The following is a 21,802-nucleotide window of genomic DNA, read 5'->3' as shown; positions in this document are numbered from 1 at the left end:
TTTCACAGAATTACTTCGCAGCCTAAGTAAATAGAAAGTCTGACACGTTTCCGCTGATGACTATTTATTAGTCATATCGTGAATACCTAGTGACTTTGAAAAAAAGTATACATTTTTGAAAACCAAGTTGGAACTTTCATGATTGCAACCAACTGACTACTAGATGATCCTACACTTCCTAAAGATCAAATCAAATCAAATCAAATCAAATCGTTTATTTGCAAGAATACAGTCAAGTAGATGGTATCAAACAAATGTAAAGTGCAGTGTATTCAGCCAGCTAGAGGGCATGCAAAATCTTATAGAAAACTAGTTTCATACAGCGTTCCTTATAACTATGACTAGAATTTATGACTATCATGCAGCATGCATAATAAACATCCTACAATTACTTATACTTAATTAATACATGTGTGGCATATAGTTTAAATATTCTTTTATAGAGTAAAAAGCATTTTTCACCAAAAAATCCAATAAATATTTCCTAAATAGCGGCATTTCAGATTCCCTTATTGAGTTAGGTAACTTATTGTAAATTTTAGGCGCCATCCCGTAAACACTCTTTGCACGCAAGGCTGTTTTGGATTGCTGATATGCAATTTTATGTCGCTGCCGCGCACTATTGTAAGCAGGGAATTGATTTATATTTAATTTTACATACATTACTATTTCAAAAATATATAAACACGGTACAGTTAATATTTTCAAATTGACAAAATATTGTTTACATGAGTCAAGTATCTTTAGCCCACATGCAGAGCGCAAACATTTTTTCTGAGCCTTAAATACCAATTCCCTATCAGTTGAGTTACCCCAGAACATGATACCATAGCGCAGTGTAGATGTTACATATGCGTGATAAGCAGTAAGTACTTGAGTGCGATTTACGATTTTATTCAAATTATACAATGCATACGAAAAACTATTTAACTTCTTACAAATAATGTCAATTTGGGTTTCCCATGTCAACTTATTGTCTAGATTTAATCCTAAAAATTTTGTACAATCGGTTTCCTCAATTAAACGATTATTATATGTCACAGTAAGATTATTAATCATATCATTTTTTCTTTGGTAAAAATTCATAATTTTCGTCTTTTCCAAGTTTATATGTAGATTATTACAATTCAACCAATTGATTATTAATTCCAATGTATGATTTATACTCTCTTGACATTGCTGTGGATTTTCTCCAGTCAATATAACTGTGCTGTCGTCGGCAAAGAGAACCATTGGGTGCTCAACGGACTGTGGGAGATCATTTATATAGATGAGGAATAGTAATGGCCCCAATACGCTTCCTTGTGGAACGCCACGTGTGACATCTCTGTATTTAGATGAAAAGGTAACCTCGCATTTCGTTTTTAAGCTTATGTAGTCTATTTGAACCATTTGTCTCCTACCAGCTAAGTATGACAGTATCAAATCATAGGTATTTCCGCGTAAACCATAACAGTACAACTTGTGCATTAAAATATTGTGATCTACCAAGTCGAAGGCCTTAGTTAAATCCATGTACAGGGCGCAAACTGGTTGTCTTTTATCCATATTCGACACGATTACTTTTAATAAATCAAAAATAGCCATGTTTATGGACTTATTTTTACGGAATCCCGTTTGTTCTTGCGCAAATAAGTTATTAGATTCAAAATATAAACTAATGCGACTATAAAATACCCTTTCAAAGACTTTAGAAAATACTGGAAGAAGTGCAATTGGCCTGTAGTTATCAATATTTTCTTTCTCCCCTTTTTTATGAAGCGGTCGCACAATTGCTATTTTCAGTTTTTCTGGAAAGGTACCCTGCTCTATGCATAAATTTATAATATAACTAATTGGGTATACTAATATAGGTGCAACACTCTTAATGACTTTGGTGCATATTCCGTCATAACCGGTACTATTGCTATTTTTCAAAGAATATATTATGTTTAAAACTTCTTGCGGACTTGTTGGTTGCATAAATAAGGAACGTGATGATTTAAATGTCAATGTACTATGCCTATATTGCTTATCTAAATTATTGTTTATTACAGCAGTATTATAATCATTAGAATCGGTAATCAATTTTACTTGATCTATGAAATGATCATTGAATTCCTGTGCGATTAATTGAGGATCTGTTATCAAGTTGCCGTTACATCTTATATGGTTTATATTTTCCTTGGGATTAACAGCTTTGGTGCTGTTGATAATATTCCAAGTAGCTTTAGATTTATTTGATGAACATTTTATGTAATAATCATTTTGGGACTTTTTCGTCAACATTATCACTTTTCTCAAACGCTTAGAATATTGCTTAAAACGCCTCTTGTTATTTTCGTCAGGGCATACTCTACATTTCCAAAGTAAGGCTCTCTTTTTTACACAACATTTTTTTATTCCTGATGAGATCCATCTTGGTTTTTTTGTTGAGGTAATTTTTAATCTAGTATGAGGAAAACACAAGTCATAAAACAGTTGAAACAAATCTAAGAATTGATTATAAGCTTCATTAGCAGTATTCGCCATATACACACAGTTAAAGCTCAAATTTTGTAGACACTCATTGAACTTAACTATATTTTCTATACATGTGTCTCTCCTTTTTACATACCAGTGTGATAATAGACAAATTTTTTGACAGGGCAATTCATAACTTGTGCAGTATGGTCTGACATGGCGAAGTCGATAACTTCGGTTTTGGCACCCCGGATACAATGGATTATGTTATCTATACACGTATTGCTATGCAACCGCGTTGGCTCTTTAACGCTAAATCTAAGATTGTAACCAGTGAGAAGATTCTGAAATTCAGTTGAAAATTTTGTTCTTTTTAAGATGTCAATGTTGAAATCCCCGCAAATAATTATTTTCATATCCTTACTACGTAGTTTATCTAAAATTAATTCCAATCTATTAAAAAATATAGTCATAGTTGTACTGTCATTTTTAGGAACTCTATAAATACAAGCAATTATTATTTTTAAGTCAATTAATTCAATAGCCGAACATTCTAATAAATTAGGAATAGACAGGTTTACAATTTCACATAAAGGCTTAAATTTATAAATATTTCTTATAAGAATACACGATCCACCATTTCTATTCTCTCGACAAAAGTGACTAGCTAATTTAAAGTTAGGCAAAGAGAGTTGCGTTTCGTCACCTGTTTTCATATTGTGTTCTGTGATACAAATGACATCCATGCGTTTCCTAGAATCCATTAACTCTTGTATGTGGACGGAGAGTAGGTCCATCTTACTTATAAGACCATTAATGTTTTGGTGCAGTACATGTATATTATTCGTCACGAAAAAGATCATTACTAGTACATAAATCCACTCTGCTATTATCAACTTGTACATTAAGTGGCGATGTCGATTTATTTTGCACATTTATCAAGTATTCGTCAACTTCTAGCATGAACTGCTTAAGGCTTAGAAATGCAGCTCTCATGCCAAACTGTGTTAACTTGCCTGATTGGTAGGAAAACATATCTAAAGTCAAGTCACGGTTTGTGTCAAATATATAAGCGTAATTATTACTCTGCATATCCATAGCCAACAAATTTCCAAACATTTCCACTTTGTAGTTGTGTATAAGTGCCCCACAGATATATGTAGGCAGACAAATTATTTTATTTGTGTGAGTAATTTTTAAGAGAGATTCACGAATAGAGTTTACTAATTGAATGCTGTTCTGAGTTTCACTAAGGTCTTCTTCGCCTATAAAAATTACACAAAAATCATTCATAGTGAAGTTCTCCAATTTATATTCTAAGTTATTAAGCAGGCCTATAATGTTAGTATTAGGCGTGGTATAGTGACAATATTTAACATTATTTTCAAAAGTATTATTCATGGCCTTCAGAATACCACTGTTCTGTTTGTTACTTAAAATACATAGTTTGATTTGTTTCTTGTCTATGGCAGTCGTGGACGTCGTGGTGGCTTTGTCCGGCTCAGGTGCAGTCCTCGCGCGCTGACCCGCTGCGGCTGAAGACCTGTCCTGTAACTCCTCGCCATGCTCCACTGAATGTTGTGTTTGTGAACATGAGTTTTCCTTGTCACTTTCTTTTTCTTGTGACTGATTAAGATCTAACTTTAGACTGCTCAATCTTTTTGTAGGTAACTTATTTTTATGTTTTTTGGATGTTGATGAAGTGGATGAGCATATCTGAGTCAGCTTTTTTATTGTTTGCTCGTTTTCGTGTATAACCCTTTTCAGGCTTCCATTTTCTAAGATTAAATTTTGAATTTCAAGCTCCGCCGATTGTAATCTTAGTTCTAAACTATTTAATTTAACTTTATATTCTTCTAATATTTCTGCAGCACTGATGTATCAAAATTTCCGTTCCATTACTTCTCGTTTTAATGTTGCATTTCTCAATTCCATGAGTAACATTGTGAACGTTACAATAATTTGTATACAAATTTTCGGGGCTTGATTTTATAGTGATTTTAAGTTGAAAAGGCCCAAAAATGTGAGAATCAGATTTTCAGTTTTCTTGTAGTTCACAGTAGGTAACCATGCAGAGGGAATACACATATAGTACAGAGATACTATTACGTTTTTTCAGAATTGCGCAGGATAGGGACAGGCGTGCTCTCATTTCGGGGGCCAATATTCACTTTGGCAATCACTGACACAAAATAGTTCGTTTTTAACCCCGACGCAAAAACGACAGGCTATTCTAAGTTTGACTTGTCTGTCTGTCTGTCTGTGGCATCGTAGCTATCCAACGGATGAACCGATTTAGATTTCGTTTTATTTTTTGTTTGAAAGCTGAATTAGTTGTGAGTGTTCTTAGCCGTGTTTGATGAATATCGGATTTGTTAGTAAGGATATGTTACTGACTCTAGTAACAGGGCTTTGACTGGGCGCTTCTAACTTACCTGTGAGTCTGGCGACCCGTCCGTGATAGTCTCGCTGTGTATCAGCTTCTCGGATTCGCTTTTGTTTGTGTGCGTGACTGTACTTGTAGTGTTGTTCTCCTTGCTTAATGTATTTTCTTTGTGCGTACTGAAAACAAAGTTTTAGATAGTAGAAAAACTAAGAAACTCGACTTGGCGGGGGCACTACCGTGCCATGCTCCCGATAATATTAAATAGCAATAATATAAACTTATAAGTCTTATAACAGCACGCGGTCTAGCACAGCTTACGTTCACACGGGAGAGCATAGATCTAGCGCGACTAGTATGGACTCTCGCGTGAAGCGCATATTGTGCTTGGCTGCATGAATGGATCGTGTCATTCACGAAAAGGTGAGTCTTGGCTCGTAATGTCATGTTATTGAAGGTTGAATTTGACAAAATGCGCGTCTACGTGGATGACACGAAAAATAAGTCAAAATATTATCTATGTAAGTAGTTATCTAAATTAATATTACTTTTACTTTGTATGTAGAAAACGGTAAGTACCGCTATCAATAACCAGCTGTAATATTAAACATTATTATTTATAGGCCTCTTCCCGAATTGAGGTTTATGCCACGATCAACGGATGCTTACTGATATTGCAATAGATATTATATGTTATTTAGTACAATCGGAACTCAACCGGGGGTTTCCTGTGGATAACAAACGAAACGGCGTAATTTTGGCCATAATGTTGAAATCAAATTTATTAGACTTCACCTCCAAATTTCACTAATATATATCCTTATATTTCATATGTATTGTATTGGAAGCCATTTAGGCATATAAAATGCATGGCCAAATGGCCCCTTGTTCCTCGTAGATAACCAAGTTTGATAACTGGTTTTGTATGAGGAAAAATAATTCTTCTTAGCTAACTGGGTTATGAAAGAGGATGTTTTATTTCTTCGTAGAAAACTATTCTTTTTTGCAGTTTTCTACGAAGATTTTTTTCTTCTTTGTTTACTCGGTTATGAATTGAGATTTTTTTCCTCGTAGAAAATCATTATTTTTTGCAGGTTTCTATTTTAAGCTTAGAAGAAAAAAAATCTTCGTAGAAAACTGCATAAAATAATGGTTTTCTTTGAGGAAAAAAATCCCATTTCAAAACCAAGCCAAGAAGAATAAAAAAAATCATAGAAAATTGCAAAAAAATAATGGTTTTCTACGAGGAAAAAAAATCCCATTTCATAACCGGGTAAGCAAAGAAGAAGAAAAATTCTTCGTAGAAAACTGCAAAAATAATGGTTTTCTACGAAGAAAAAAAAAAATCCTATTTCATAACCCAGTTAGCTAGGAAGAATTATTTTTCCTCATACAAAACAGTTATCTACGAGGAACAAGGGTAAATGGCGCTAGGCAAATTTTCAAACAATCATAGACTAGCCATAATACCTACGAAACAAAAAGTATAAAGTAAATCTGAATAATATGAGCTCATGAGCTTGCTTTACACAGTAGTGCTTTGAGAATATCCGCCTAAGTAATATCACTAGGCAAATAATGAAACACCGGCGATTAATGAAATACTTTGTCCTGTATGCTTTGACGATTGCAGGTGACTGTAGTCGAAGTGAATACAATAGTTACCTTATTTTAGAGGTGGTCAGTTCTTTGACAGAGGCGGTTTTTTCGGAGTACTTGTTTAATACGGGGTATATCGAGTTCTTGCTGGGCGGCCGGTCCGGTTTCTTTTCTTCCATAGTGTCATGTGTAACTGAAAACAAAATATACCATTATACATTTGACGACCGGTCTGGCTCTGTCGGTAGAGACCCTGCCTGCTAAGCCGCGGTCCTGGGTTCGAATCCCGGTAAGGGCATTTATGTGTGTGAGCACAGATATTTGTTCCTAAGTCATGGATGTTTTCTATAATTTCTATGTATATATTATATAAGTATGTATTTATCTATTTAAGTACGTATATCGTCGCTTAGCACCCATAGTACCTACAAGCTTTGCTTAGTTTGGGGCTAAGTTGATCTGTGTAAGGTGTCCCCAATATTTATATTTATTTATTTATATTTACATACAATTTGTTATGAAGACTGTATACATTTTGAAATGTACATAAAAAAGAAATCCAGCATTAATTGTGTTATTTTACAACTGAATTCCTACGCATGCCCTCCGATCATATCGGCTATATTAAGTAAACAATATTAAGCTAACGGAGCTCGACTCCGCATGTAAGTTTAATTAAATTTTAGACTATTGAGGCATGATACCGCAACACAATGCATCCGGTATACGAGTTCTCAAATCGTGTAAATGAGCCCTTATCCAAAGTTAGTCTTCTAGCAGGGGCGGCTCACTCCGCGATTCTATCGCCGCGCTACAAGTACATGCCGGCAGCCGCGAGTTCGCGGCCCATTCAGTGGTGACGACCTTCGCGAGGCGCAATAAAATTCAATGTCGGCTGCTCGCGCGCGATCCGCTTGTTAATGTAGATAAGAATTTATAATGGCGGCATTTTGTGAACATCAAAGGAGTGAGCCTTCTGTACTTGTACTAGTATTTATTCTGTGCTTCTAGGGTATAAAACTAGACGTTTGAATATTTGTTTACGTTCAGAGTAACAATAGCAACAAGTTGGATCATGGCTCTCTCTTTCCTACAATAATAGAAAAGACGATAGTTATAAAGAACTACATCAATACTGTATGGTATTATTAATGGCTGCGACAAAGTATAGTTTTGCCCTTTCTTGGCAATAGTGTAGGAGTTATCTCAAGTTCATCTTGAAGTAAAATAACAAACTGCATTATCCTTTCACATTCCTTAGAACCACAACCACACATAATACATCAACTAAAAACTTTTAACACTCACTGTCTATTATGTCTACTCCCATTCCGAACTAAATAAAATTACAAATTAATGGAAATACACTGTAGCGAAGCGATTACATCAACGCGAGTGAGCCAACTGCATTAAAAAAGACAGAGGCTCGGCGTGATGAGGTAAGTTACGCAAAATCACGACTACGCTAACCTTCATGAGAAATGTCAATAGCAGAATATCGAATATGAAACCACCGTGGGCGGACTGTTTACTAACAACTCTACGAGACGCGTTCCCAAGAGTAAGTACTTATTTAAACTTGAAATAAGGCATATAGTTCTACGTTTTATGCTGAGACTATTCTCGTTTAGTTTATGTTCGTAGTTAGCGCGAGCTCGCGCCGCGTACTAAACTAAATGAGTGTCTTTTTGTTTCCTCGGTTACCGTGAAAAAGTACTGAGCCTGAAACAAGGGGCCTTTGTTGTGTTAATATCTACAACCATTTATAAAAGGAAGTCAACTTATCAGTGGCGTAAGAAAGATGCCAAGAATGATTGACCTGCCGTGTGAAATGTAGTCCGCTTTCGAAATTAGTTCCAGTTGCGTGACTTGCCCATGCTCTTATTAAAGGTTAAAGTTAAACTATGCCATAATAGTTGATTAACGGGTAATTTTCCTGAATTAGGTTTGGTTTATCCAACAAGTCACCATGGCCGTCGAGCTTAATGTAGATTTTTAGACCGGTCATGACGTAGAACTAGGTTTAACTTAAATGTGTACAATTATTACATTTACGATTAATTTATTTGTAAACATATTTATTCCTATTCATCGCAATAAAGAGAAATGCATTTTAGCACGTAATTTAATAATGAATAACAAGAATCTTATCAAAGGGGAATTACAATATCTGTGCAAGATATTAGCAATATAAAGATACCTATTTCGTAGATAGTGCACTATTGAAAATATATAGGATTAGAACAATAATAGTAGGTATGCCTAGCCTGCAAGAATACTTTATGAGTGAAATATACAAAAGCTAAAGATATGCAGCAAGTACCTTAATGAATTTTGCATAAATATAGAAATGTTCTTCAAACTTTACTTTAAACTTATTTATCGGAGTTAAATAATGTGTAACCTTAGCTACAACGTTACTCTTATTATGTACCTTCTTATACTTATTAAGAAAACAATGTCCACAACGCAAAAACTAGAAACTCTCAAGTAATTGTTTATTATTTACTATAAACACTACACACACGATAAACTGAGCAACGACTTTCGCAGGCGGAAATTTGTCATTTTGTGCGGTAATCTAGTATCGATATCGTTATCATTTACAGAAAATTACACCCCGTAACTGATTGGTCTGATTAGGTTGATACTATCACTTCAGTGTAAAAGATGACTTAGCTGGTTAAAGTGGTTAAGTTTTAACTTCAACTGCAGCAGTTGTATCTTGTAGACGGGCTTCTATTTACAAGATTTTATTCAACTTGCCTTGTTAGTATGTTAGTGTGCGTCAAAACGTAAAGCTAAATTTGACCCACTTCCCGGTTTCGATTGAGCTGAAATTTTGCACACATATGTAAATCACGTGACAATGCAATATCATGGTATCATGGAGCTGATCCGATGGTGGGGCAGAAAGGTGACCATAGGAACTCTGTCATGAAACGTCGTATCCTATCGAGTAAGGGTTTTTAGAAATGTCTCGAAGATCAGTAGATGACCGTTGAAAGAAAGTTATAGTCGGCGATAAAAGCTTGTGCCAAAAATGAAATTTTTGCAAAGAACTTATTAATACTCATATTTTAAAAGTCCCTTAAAACGGGGGTGTACTTGACAGACTCGTTGAAGTGAAAAGGCAGACAATAATATTCTATCATATTAAATTACTTACTTCAAACAATCCACAACTGTTCAATACCAAATATGTCACGTCTCAGGGGGAAAAACGTGCTGTTACGAATTTATTTTTTACTCGAGTTCGGAGGGACTTTTTATATTTTTATTCTGAAATTTGTTCGTGTTTTCGCCCTTTCTGTTAGTGTGTATTGTTAAAGCACAAAAGTATAACAATATTAAATTTACTACTACACAATCTACACATATACCTAAATGTAGTGTGTTAAATAGTTGGGTGTAAAATTGTATATTAACGCCGAATGTGTAGTGGATGGTGCGAGAATAGAATCCTGAACTTGGCGAGTTTTTCAACACACGGAATAATATATCGAATATTTATTAATGATCATACATACACACACCGTTAAAAACGTAAAAATGAAAACTCGTATAATGGAAAGTTACAAACAATTTTATCGTGTTTCTGTACCGAGATTTCGCCCATTTAACCCTTGTCCACGCTTTAAACGTCAGTTAAATTAGAAGTACCTAGCCAAAGACACAATCGCTTACGCTTTGTAACTCGCTCTTGTAAAGTGCCGCGACAGAGCCAGACGGCGTTTCTATCACCAAAGTAGCGTTAAAAATTGTCACTTCGGCAAGACCGGCAGAGATAACAAACAACGAAACCCATATGAATTAATTAATTGCTAAGTTAAAACGATGTCGAATTCGACACAAACAGTAATGTTTTGTGCTCAGATAAGATAATTTTAAAATAAGTAAACAATTTCCGGAATAGGCTAGTTTCCTACTAGTCAAATACGTAGCCGAGTTTTGGCGCCCTTGGGTAACCTACGCCAGAAAAAAACATCGTGAGCGCAGCGAGCCCGAAAATTTTTCCACTTTTATACACCCCTGGGGCTATAGTAGTTATTATGTACATAACATAGGAAACACCTAGTCTCTCAGAGCAGAGTAGTTATGAGCAAGTTGCGGAAACTTTCCAAAAAATCTTAAATTTCATGAAACTTTCACGAAAAATAAAGGGAATTAAAATTGATGAAATAGAAAATACTAAACGCGAGCGAAGCGAGCGCGAAATTTTTTCTATGTTGTCAGCGTCGGGATGCCTATACATGCCTTTAGGTTTCCAAGTGTTTTGAAGTTCTCTCATCGTCATGCTTATATTATCCTCCTATGCTCCTTTGACTCATACAAAATTGCGCCTCTATGTGACGTTATGCGCCATTGGCTTTATGAGGAACTCCGCTTTGGATTGTCAAAAGCAGTTGTATGTGGTGACATTGTGGTGCAACTTTCCAGTTAATTTGGTAGCCGAATGGCACAACACAAACGCTCACGAAACGAAACGCTCATAGATATCTATCTCTATCGCTCTTGCTTATTGGCGCGACAGAGCCAGACTATCTTTCGCGGCGTTTCGTTTTCGTTTCGCGTCGCAGAAATACCATTTGGCTACGGCACCTGATGGCAGTTCATAAAAAAACAAGGGTCCGCCAAATCTTAGGATTAGTTGTTAAAGCGGACCCTCTAATGGCCCGTGGCAACATGGTAACGTTAGGAAGAAGAAGAAATTATAATGCACAACAAATCGTAAACATTACATTACTTGTAAGTTATTGTAGAGTGCAAAGAGAGAGAATGCGCAATGTCGAGGTCGCGCGCGAATCAGGGTAGGCTCATGAATAACCAACAAGTGTGGGAACGGCTCATGGCGCCCATTCAATTGTTATTTACAGTTCGCGTCCCGCCGACCCACATGCCAACAAGATAAGGCTCGTTTTAATTATAGGAAAACTAAGGTTTTTGATTCTTAAATTAACAAACTAGTGCACGGTCTTAATCTAATGTTTTTCTTTAATCTAAAGTTAATTCTTAAGTTTTTTCTGTACGCTATTTTAATAACTGTATTTTTTTAGGAAGCGGAATAACAAACATTAAGTTATTTGTAAACATAGCATGTATAATTCTCTTCTCACAACGTGGAAAATAACTAAATAGTACACATAGTGTAGGAAAAACAAATTCTCGAGACGTCGTCAGGGCAACCGTCAAACTTCTTCAGGTAAAATCATGAAGCGGTCGCACCGCATAATGACACCAGAAAGGCACAACACAATCTCTCAATAGGGATGACGACTACATCAAAAATTGGCATTCTGTTTATTCCGTCAGTAAGATCGTCCAAAAATACCGAACACATATTTTTCGCTTTTTCAAATTAATGAAAAAATACAAAGATATAGAGCATCCTAAAGTTCCGGAGCCAGGCTTGTGACGTCACTTCTAAGTAAATACCGTCGTCATTTTTCGTTTACTAGAAAAAGAAAAAATACGTGTCTAATATTCTTTGATAATCTTAATTGACGGACTAATTAGTTTTTTTTAGTCGTCTCGCCTATTTAAGATATATCTAAAAAGCTATCCCTCGCCAGGGCACCCGAGTTGCTCAAATTTGGCAGGCCGCGGTCGACCGCCTTCTTTGGACACTACGTATATCATCACGATGTCGCCCCTAGCGTTTGTTCAAAGACCTATATAACTCCATCTAGACGGATAAAGTCTAAGAAAAAAACGTACCTCAGTACCATATAGATAAAGCAGTGGTGACCTAGATGGCGTTACACCTTTGGGGTAGGCTCAGCTAGATGGCGCTAATATTAAAATTTGACATTTTAAAAACATATCAAGCTCAGAATATGGGCCAAATTGTCAAAACTGAGGTTCAAAAGTTTTAAGCCTGTGTGGAGAGATGGCAGTCTATGCACTGTGATTACACATTTTGCTTTGACAGTAATGCTCTTTAATACTCGATCCTCTTTGGTTTGTTTGAATTGTGTCCTTTCCCTTGGTGTGCAAGTATACTAATATTATAGCTGTGACTCACCAGGGGGCAGCAGTTGTACGAAGTTGTCCGGGAAGAGGCCGACGCGGCCGTGTAGCTCGCCGCGCCACCAGCCGCGATCGGGCGCCTCTTTGGACACTATTGTCACGATGTCGCCTTCGGCCAGCGTCAGTTCGTCCTCGTTCACCGCGCAGTGTAGGGGAATAGGACGCGACATAGCTCCTTAACTGTTGGAGAGAGAACAAATTACTTTACTACTTTTTCATTGAACTACAATAGCATAGTATTCCTTGAAATGGTCTGACTCGTGTCATATCATTTTACAAGAAACCGATTTATGGCTTATTTGTCATATTAGTTATAAACGAATATTGTAAACGTACTGTACATTGTACATGTATTTAATGGAAGGAGTACAATGGCATATGAAGGAAATGATGAATTATTGAGAAATCCCCCTTTGGCAAGAGCGTTCAACTCATGACTGAGTCATCTTTCCAACAAATAATCTGACTACAGTCGAAACTGCGGGACCTTGGGCTCTGGAGGCGAAGGAGTTCATAAGGGATTTGGGCCGGCGGCTAAGGGACAAGGGATGTGACCCTCGGTCCGGATCGTACCTGGTCCAACAGATCTCATTGCTATTCAGCGTGGTAACGCTGCCGGTGTGATGGGGACATTTGAACCGGGTACGATTCGGGACGGTTTTATTTCCCGGCTTAAAGTAAATTTTGTTATGTTGTCTGTTGCGGATATCATCATTGGTTTGTTTGACGAAGCATGTTGTTGATTTGATATTTAAAGTGGCCACATGACGAAGCCTGCGTTGCGGATGAATTTTCATTTTGTAAACATATTAGATATAGATTTGAGTGATAAAATATTAAATTTACATCAGGTTTGGCAAGAGCGTTCAAAAAAAAAAAAATCTGACTACTACATCAGCATTGTGTAAAATGTCGAATGTACTACTTTAAAAAATTCTTTGGCAACGGTCAGTCAATCTAAGCAGCTAGCATCAGAACACAATTGGATGGAAAATTTCCCAAGCCGTCTCAAGGTTCGTGCTTATTGTGTGACCTTAGGGTAATATTACCAGTTTTGGGCGGGAGTCCAGCATCACGAATCACGATGAAGTTTGACGAAAACACGTCCAAGCAGCTGCTGTGACTTTAGGGTAAATTTACCAGGTTTGGCGCGAGCGCTAGCGCGGGCTCGAAGGCGGTGGTCTCGTACGGCGGTGGTTGTGAGTCCAGCATCACGACGAAGTTGGATGGAAAGACGTCCAAGCAGCTGCTACCTGTGACCTTAGGGTAAAGTTACCAGGTTTGGGCGGGAGAGCAGGCGCGGGCTCGAAGGCGGTGGTCTCGTACGGCGGTGGTTGTGAGTCCAGCATCACGACGATGTTGGATGGAAAGACGTCCAAGCAGCTGCTACCTGTGACCTTAGGGTAAAGTTACCAGGTTTGGGCGGGAGAGCAGGCGCGGGCTCGAAGGCGGTGGTCTCGTACGGCGGTGGTTGTGAGTCCAGCATCACGACGAAGTTGGATGGAAAGACGTCCAAGCAGCTGCTACCTGTGACCTTAGGGTAAAGTTACCAGGTTTGGGCGGAGCGCGGGCGCGGGCTCGAAGGCGGTGGTCTCGTACGGCGGTGGTTGTGAGTCCAGCATCACGACGAAGTTGGACGGAAACACGCCCACGCGGCCCTGCCGGCGCCCTTGCCACCAGCCTTCTTCCACCTGACACAAACCATACATGTTTAGTTAATTATATGTAACGAAGATTGGATACATTTTTTTTTCGTCACAACCCTGCAGTAAATGTGCAATTGGTGGAGCGGGAGATATAGAAAAACCAATGCGAGGGAAAAATATTGTATGTAATTCGGGGCGTAAGAATATTGCTAATTCGAGTCTTTAAAACGCCCCGACAAGCCGACGCGATTTAACTTATAATAGCAATAGTCAACTTCCGCCACACGTTGCATAATGTAATATTAAAGCGTAAGCATTAGACATAGACAGCGCATATCCAAACCAATTCTATCATACATATTTTCTGACTTAATATCTACTAAAAGTTTTGTGATGAGTCACGAAATATCGATATAAATATTACCTAACCGAAGTAAGTCCGAACAATAATAATGTCAATCTTACAAATGTATTAAACTGTAAGTCATATAGACAGATGACGTGGATATAAATGATTAATTAGTCACCAAGATAATATTGTTGTGTATTGGCAAACAGGTTATTTATTCGATTCGTGTGGCTTTACTAACACTTATGTGATAATTTTAAAATCCAATCAAGTACATCTTAGTTTGAAGAGTAATCACGATCAGTGTCATTGTCAACAAAAGTCTCTAAAACATAATAAGTTTTACTTGCCGATAATGCAAGTTGTTGATATAAAGGTGCAGAAAGCCTAGCATTATTTTACATCTGTATTTACACTTAATAAAATGCTATCAAGTTAATTTTAATTTCTTATCCGCGGACGGACGGACGGACGGACGGACGGACGGACGGACGGACGGACGGACGGACAGAATATATCGTCACTACTTTAAAAAAACTTGTAAATATCATCGTCTGTCAATGAAAAGAAAATTGTAGTAAATATGTATGGAATGCATATAGACTTACTGCGTTTTAACTTTGAGGAGCAGCGTGAGATACGAGATTTTTTCAAAGTAGTGACGATATGTGGTATGTATATGTTGTGTTGTGACCATCATATGTATAGAATGACTAATATACCTTTTCCAGGTGATGATGATAATCAATATATACGTATTATGTACTTTACCTATCATTAATTTTATTTCATGGTAATCTCAGCCTGTTAGCTACCAACCACACTCATAAGACGCATGTCTCGCGGCGCGCAACGGACGTCTCCGCCACGCCGCCTGAATGTAATTCACATTTTGTAAAAAACGTCTCCTCAGTACATTTTGTATAGGAAGGACGTAAGAGGTGCCCCAGGTGTCGTGGCGTCTCCTCATGCTTGTATAGGAAGGACGTAAGACGCGCCGCGCAGGTGGCGCGCGCGCGCCACGCCGCCGCCACGACACCTGGGGCGCGTCTTACGTCCTTCCTATACAAAATGTACTGAGGAGACGTTTTTTGAATTACATTCAGGCGGCGTGGCGCGGACGTCCGTTCCGCACCTCAGGACATGCGTCTCTTAAGTGTGGCCGGTCCCTTAGCTGTTCTTTTTGTCAAATGAAAGTTTAAAATCTTTAATCAATATCTAATTAACAATAAAGTGATATCTGCAGTGCTTGACAGGGTTGTTAACTTTTTACCGTTTGATTATCGTATGCACGACATTTTTCTTGACACATTTACGTGATGTTATCACGTTTCAGTAATTTACCTATGATATATTTATTTAAACTGCATATGCTATTTGGTATATCCTTCACCTCTTTATCAATGTATTCAAGCAACCACATTGTCGCTTGCCATGGGGAAAAAATTGTTTGTATTTTTAAACGAATTAGAGTCTTTATGCTTAAGCGACAATGTAGGAACTTCTTTCTTAAGAACACAAAGGCCGAGGCAGGGTCTCGACCGAGCATAAGGGCTTGTTTACACTCATGTACGAGTTCAAATTTAATTAGAGTGACGAAAGTATCTAACCTCAACAGTCCGCAATGTAACTAAATTAGTGTGCGAATTCGCGCTGCGTGTCAAATAGTTTAGGACACGCGCGCTGCCTGGGCCGAGCCGAGGTACCTACGTCTACATCGCCGCGCGAGCAGATTGCTTCGCGACGTGCCTCGCTGCCTCGGTCTGTGTGGACCCGCCAATTATAATGAAGGTTTCTAAGTTCATAGCTTTATCTTACCTCCCCGAGTACATCTAGCACGTCGCCAACGCAGAGCGGCAGCTCGTCGGGGTTCGCAGGCTGGTAGCTGAACACCGCCCGGCACCGCCCCGACGCGCCAGTGCTGCTTCTGGACAAATGTTGTTATTAAACTATTACTACTAGTAGTATGACTCTTCTCTCTTTCTCTCTCTCCGGAAAGAGATGGCGGGATGACCTGGACTCCTTTCTCAACAACTGGACGGATGCTGCACTTAATCGGGAGGATTGGAAATCTGGGGAGGAGGCCTTTGCCCAGCAGTGGGACACTCTATAGGCTATTAAAAAAAAAGTAGTATGACCCCCTTCCTTTACCCTGTGACGTAATATGTGGATGACCTTTTGGCGATGGAGTGATTTCAGAAGACCAAATCGTAGATACCATAGAAATTGAACGAAATGTGTATTATTTGAATACCTACTTACTCTAATAGTTATTTGTGATTCTAATGTGGAAAGTAGGCTTTTTCGCAACAATTGTCGGTGAAATTAAAATGCAATTCAATGCATTATGCGAGGAAATAAACTATAATTACTAGCAGTACTGCTAACTGTGCATAAATTACGCACGTGTACCGAATAGTATAGCTTTCTTTTTTTATGAGATAGGAGGCAAACGAGAAGACAGGTAATGTAAGAGATCACTGTTGCTCATGGACAACTGGACATCCCGCACTTCCAGAAGGTATTGAAGTTACGTTGCCGACATTCAAGATGGGTGTACGCTCTTTTCTTGAAGGATTGAAGGTTGTATACTGCATATACATAAGGTAAAATAAAAAATAAATAAATATTGGGGACACCTTACACAGATCAACTTAGCCCCAAACTAAGCAAAGCTTGTACTATGGGTGCTAAGCGACGATATACATACTTAAATAGATAAATACATATGTATATACATAGAAAACATCCATGACTCAGGAACAAATATTTGTGCTCATTACACAAATAAATGCCCTTTACCGGGATTCCAACCCAGGACCGCGGCTTAGCAGGCAGGGTCACTACCGACTGAGCCAGACTGGTCGTCAAATACCGCATGAATGATAATTAGCACTTTATTTATTTTACTCTAGCTAGAGAGAGCGCAACGTATATGTATATGTATACTAAGTCCTCTCTTGCTTCATATTTTTACTAGAACTTACAGAAACAGGTCTGTTCCATTCATATTATTATAGCTGCTGAAATTGTCTGTGGAGAGCGATATGAGCGACGAGAAAGCGATCAACCAACAATTGCGTCAAGGATAATTAGGATAAAAGGATAAAGGAACATTTATTACATTTCTATATCAACCGAAACGTATATGAAAACATTTTATTGTTATAGAAATGTAATAAATGTTCCTTTATCCTTTTATGCTAATTATCCTTGACGCATAATTGTACTTAATTATTAATTTATAACTATCATCAGAAATGTTGATGTTGTGTACACCCTACCCTTTAAAAAAATACCTAGCAACACTGGGACAAAGGTAAACATTTTGACATTAGTCTGGCAGGTACGAGTATAATCAGGTCTTTTAGGGTTTCTGGCACTTAGTAAATCAAACAAAACCGATAAAAAGTCAGCCTATATACTCGTACCTAGTATACTTATTACTTACTCACGTACTTTTATGTAAAGTAAATAAACGGCAGCTTGTGGTAACAGTGACCTAGATTGTAAAAACGGTCGAAGAACAAACATGCTTCGTGATCTATTCCGTATAGTGTAGGCAGACTTAGTATCTACTAGCCCCGAAGTCTTAAAAATTCATAATCTAGTAATACAGAAAATTTGTTTATTAATTGACACTTGACAGATCTGTCAGTGTCTTGTCACGTGTCAGTTTGAACTGTCAGATTGCATAAAAGTTTTATAGATATAGTTTTTTTGACTGTAAAATAAAGTTGTATCTATAGTGATGCATGGAGTTCGTCTAATAATACAGAAATATTTTGTTTATTAATAACATGTACACTGTAGGTATATCACGGCCCAGTAGTGAGAATTGTAAAAGTACTATAATATAGTTTATTTTGACTGTAAAATAAAGTTGCATGTGACTTATATTGTTAAAAAAAAGAACTTTAAAAAATGTCCTAATCACGTTCTCCTCTCCTATGGGCCCCTTTACATCTGTCATTTATTATAATACCCATCCATAAAAGATAAAATAAAAATCGTCATTTTCTTCCTTTCAGTACCAATGATATTTCTTGTATTTAGATTTAGTTAATGTACAATACTGCCATAAAAAAGTAAACTAGATTAGTATTGGCATTAAACATTAATGATTTTTAAACTGAGATATTATTTTTGTACAAACGGGAGAACCTCAAAAAAATGGTCTGACTAGACGAATACATTATTATGAATCGGGGCTAGTACATATACATATACATGTATATCTTCCATAGGATAGACAATAGTGTAGGTACATCATATGGTAATTTTAAACCATACGCTAAGGTAGCCTAAAAATGTCAACTGTCGATGCTGAAACTCTCACAAAGACTTAACAGTCACACTCACACTCCCAGTCACAGTCACTCATCAGTCTTAACAGTCAGTTTGTAACCAAGAGACTAGACAACGAGTTTTTAAATAACTATTGATGATTTTTTAATAGCCTATCAGGTTTGTCCTAAAATTTAACACTGTGTCATCTATGCCTGAATGACCTTAATCTATATTTATATCTTTTTTTATCCCTATAAATAAATCCCTTACTCGGTTATTCCTAGCCGCAAACCTCTAATGTTGACACGGGACGTTTCCCAAGGTCTGTCCACATCACTTAACCACGACAAAACATCACTGTCAAACTGAAATATTTTTTAGAACATTTGGCGCCTTCCTGCGGTTGATGATTCGAGCTGCTAAAAATGACACTTAGACTTACTTATTCCCAATAATTACAATAATCAGGCAACAACTAAGTTAACAATGTATTTCGAGCAAGCACAACTAAAACAGCAAGTCGCAAACCACATCTTATCTGCGCCTTATTCAAACTGATAAGATACAGGTTCATTATAAATACAGCTAATCAAAAAATTATCAAGCCAAAATAGTAGACCAGACTATGGTAGAGGGGATAAAGAGCAGCAGAATTTCATCACGCTTGCTTGGAAAGCAGTAACATTTCTTGATCCACACCACACCAAGCGAAATTGACAGTCTTGCAGGTGGATGTATTATTTTATTTTTAAGCTTCATTCTTCTATAAAATTATAACGTTGACTTAAACCTTGCAGAGCCGATATTTGTTGTTTAATCGACTTAATCGTAGATGATTACATTGATTACAGAATTATAGTAACAGTTACTTTGTATTTTGTCAATATTGGTTGACACCAATTTCGAGTCTATAAAAAAGGGAATTCATACAAATAATTAGTTATTTCATCAAGTCTGTTAAACATATTGTATCTCATACTTCTCATCAAGGCAAGAGCCGTGGCAAATGCCAGGATAACGCAAGGAGGATGATGACTTCTCATCACACTTTTAACGCAGTAAATATCACATAAATAAAAAATTTGTTCATTTCTTATTAACAGAACAACATTTTTTAAGTAGTAACGATAATGTATACGTATGACCTCGGTCAACAATTCATTTGTCAATTAATAGATTCAAGTTATACGATACTAGTAGATGACATAAACAATTAGATAAATCATTCCATACCTATTTATTTCTAAGGTAACGAACAACGAACACGTAAATACACTTCCAATTAAGAGTCAAAACAAGGTAACATTAACAACGGAAATTCGACAAACCAACACAACCAATATTTACTAACACAAGACACTATACTACACGTAAAGTCCACTAGGGAGTACCTTATACTATGATCTAATCCTACACATATTGTTAAACAATCTAAATATAGGCACTACATATACCATCGTTGTGTCCGTTGAATGACCATTCTTAAACCTTATTTCAACATGATAAGGTTCGGGTCAAACAAGATTTGTATGGTTTGTATACTACCATAGAGCAGAGCCGCAAGTCGAATGACATCATTTACTCTAACACTTATACTGTGAGTGACAAATGAAGACAGTACTTCGAAACGACCTCACTTCTTGTGTTTTTAAATGGTTTTTAATATTAAAATGGTGGCTTCAAGTCATCCTAAAGTACCTATGCATGAACACGTACATTACGTACCTACAATCCTATAGATTTGTGTGGTGTCAAACTTTTACATTATACTGCCGACAGCTCTGTTGCTTGCCAAGCCTGATACGCAAAAGAGATAGAAATATTAGAAGTCGATAAAAACAAGCCTGTGAAAATGGCAAATACATTAAAATTTGGCTAGCAGTTACAAAGGTGATCGTGATGGAAAACTAACTTGCCAACACCTGGTATATATAAACTGAGAACGTTGATATATGTAGTATAGTTATTATAGCTGTAGTGTTCAGTTCGAGTTAGACGCAGGCTACCCCAGTTAGGCTGCTCCAAATACGTCCAAGATGTCATGTTCCGCTGAGCGCTGTGCCTTACACTAGCGTTACGTTTATAATTTTACTGTAAGAAAACATTTGACGTCCTTACCAAAATTAAAGTAAACTTTCACCCAAACGATTTCCATTAAGATTAGCGCCAAATTATAATAAACAAAACAGAACCAGTTATGTTGGATCACAAAAGTTACTTATGTGTGTCAGTGAACTAGAAATATAAGACTCGCACGGCAATTGTATCCAAACCAGTTCCTGGAGAACTCGAGTGCGTATAGAGCGGTGTGGGGACCATAGATATATTTGTATAATATAATATAAAACACTGTTTCGCCATATACCAGCAGATATTGATAGACATACCGTTCAAAGAGATGTCACTTTAAAAATTATTAGGTTTCTACATAATAGTTGTTGTAAAGGTCCGAGAAAGGATTTTTGTAATCAACTCCAAAGAAGCTCTCAATTGGGTTGATTTTTTTAACTACGAAGTTACTATAATTGTATAATTAAACTCACATAAGTAAAATATACTTAGGCCCAACTTATTTGTCACAAGTGTAAAAACTTATTTGGCAAAGTGGGAGTCGAACTCAGACATGAAATGTGTATTTATTTTATAAAATAACCTAACCTAACAACAAAAATAAAATTTTGAATAAACCCCCGACATAATGGACCGATTTTCATGAAACATGGCTCGATTTTCAAGAACACTCCCGATAATTCAGCTTTCAAACAAAAAAAACTAAACCGGTTCATCCGTTCGGGAGCTACGATGCCATAGACAGACACACACACAGACAGACAGACAAACAGACACGTCAAACTTGTAACACCCCGTCATTTTTGCGTCGGGTGTTAATAAGAGCCATACGAGCAGAATGTGCAAAGCATTGTTGATATAATTGTGCTTATGTGCTTCGATCTGTTTCCAAGTTGCTGACTGTACATTTGCGCAAATTGCGGTTCTTATTTAGGAATCTATGTACAGTATACATCTGTGGTACAGAACGGTGGAACCCGCTGACGTCTCGGC

General features: G+C 37.2%; 1 protein-coding gene across 1 annotated transcript in view; it reads right to left on the bottom strand.

Moving 5' to 3' along the window:
- The window catches only part of LOC125242661 (CD2-associated protein-like), a 41,460-nt gene that overhangs the window by 11,491 nt on the left and 8,167 nt on the right, over window positions 1-21,802 (bottom strand). The window contains 7 exon segments of the mRNA XM_048151511.1: window positions 4,878-5,004; window positions 6,491-6,617; window positions 12,450-12,597; window positions 12,600-12,634; window positions 13,868-13,930; window positions 14,064-14,145; window positions 16,268-16,373. Coding sequence (XP_048007468.1) covers window positions 4,878-5,004; window positions 6,491-6,617; window positions 12,450-12,597; window positions 12,600-12,634; window positions 13,868-13,930; window positions 14,064-14,145; window positions 16,268-16,373 — 688 coding nt within the window.

The sequence above is a fragment of the Leguminivora glycinivorella genome, chromosome 3 (assembly GCF_023078275.1).
Source record: "Leguminivora glycinivorella isolate SPB_JAAS2020 chromosome 3, LegGlyc_1.1, whole genome shotgun sequence".
In the NCBI taxonomy this organism is placed as follows: Eukaryota; Metazoa; Arthropoda; class Insecta; order Lepidoptera; family Tortricidae; genus Leguminivora; species Leguminivora glycinivorella.
This window is presented reverse-complemented; position numbering and strand designations above follow the sequence as displayed.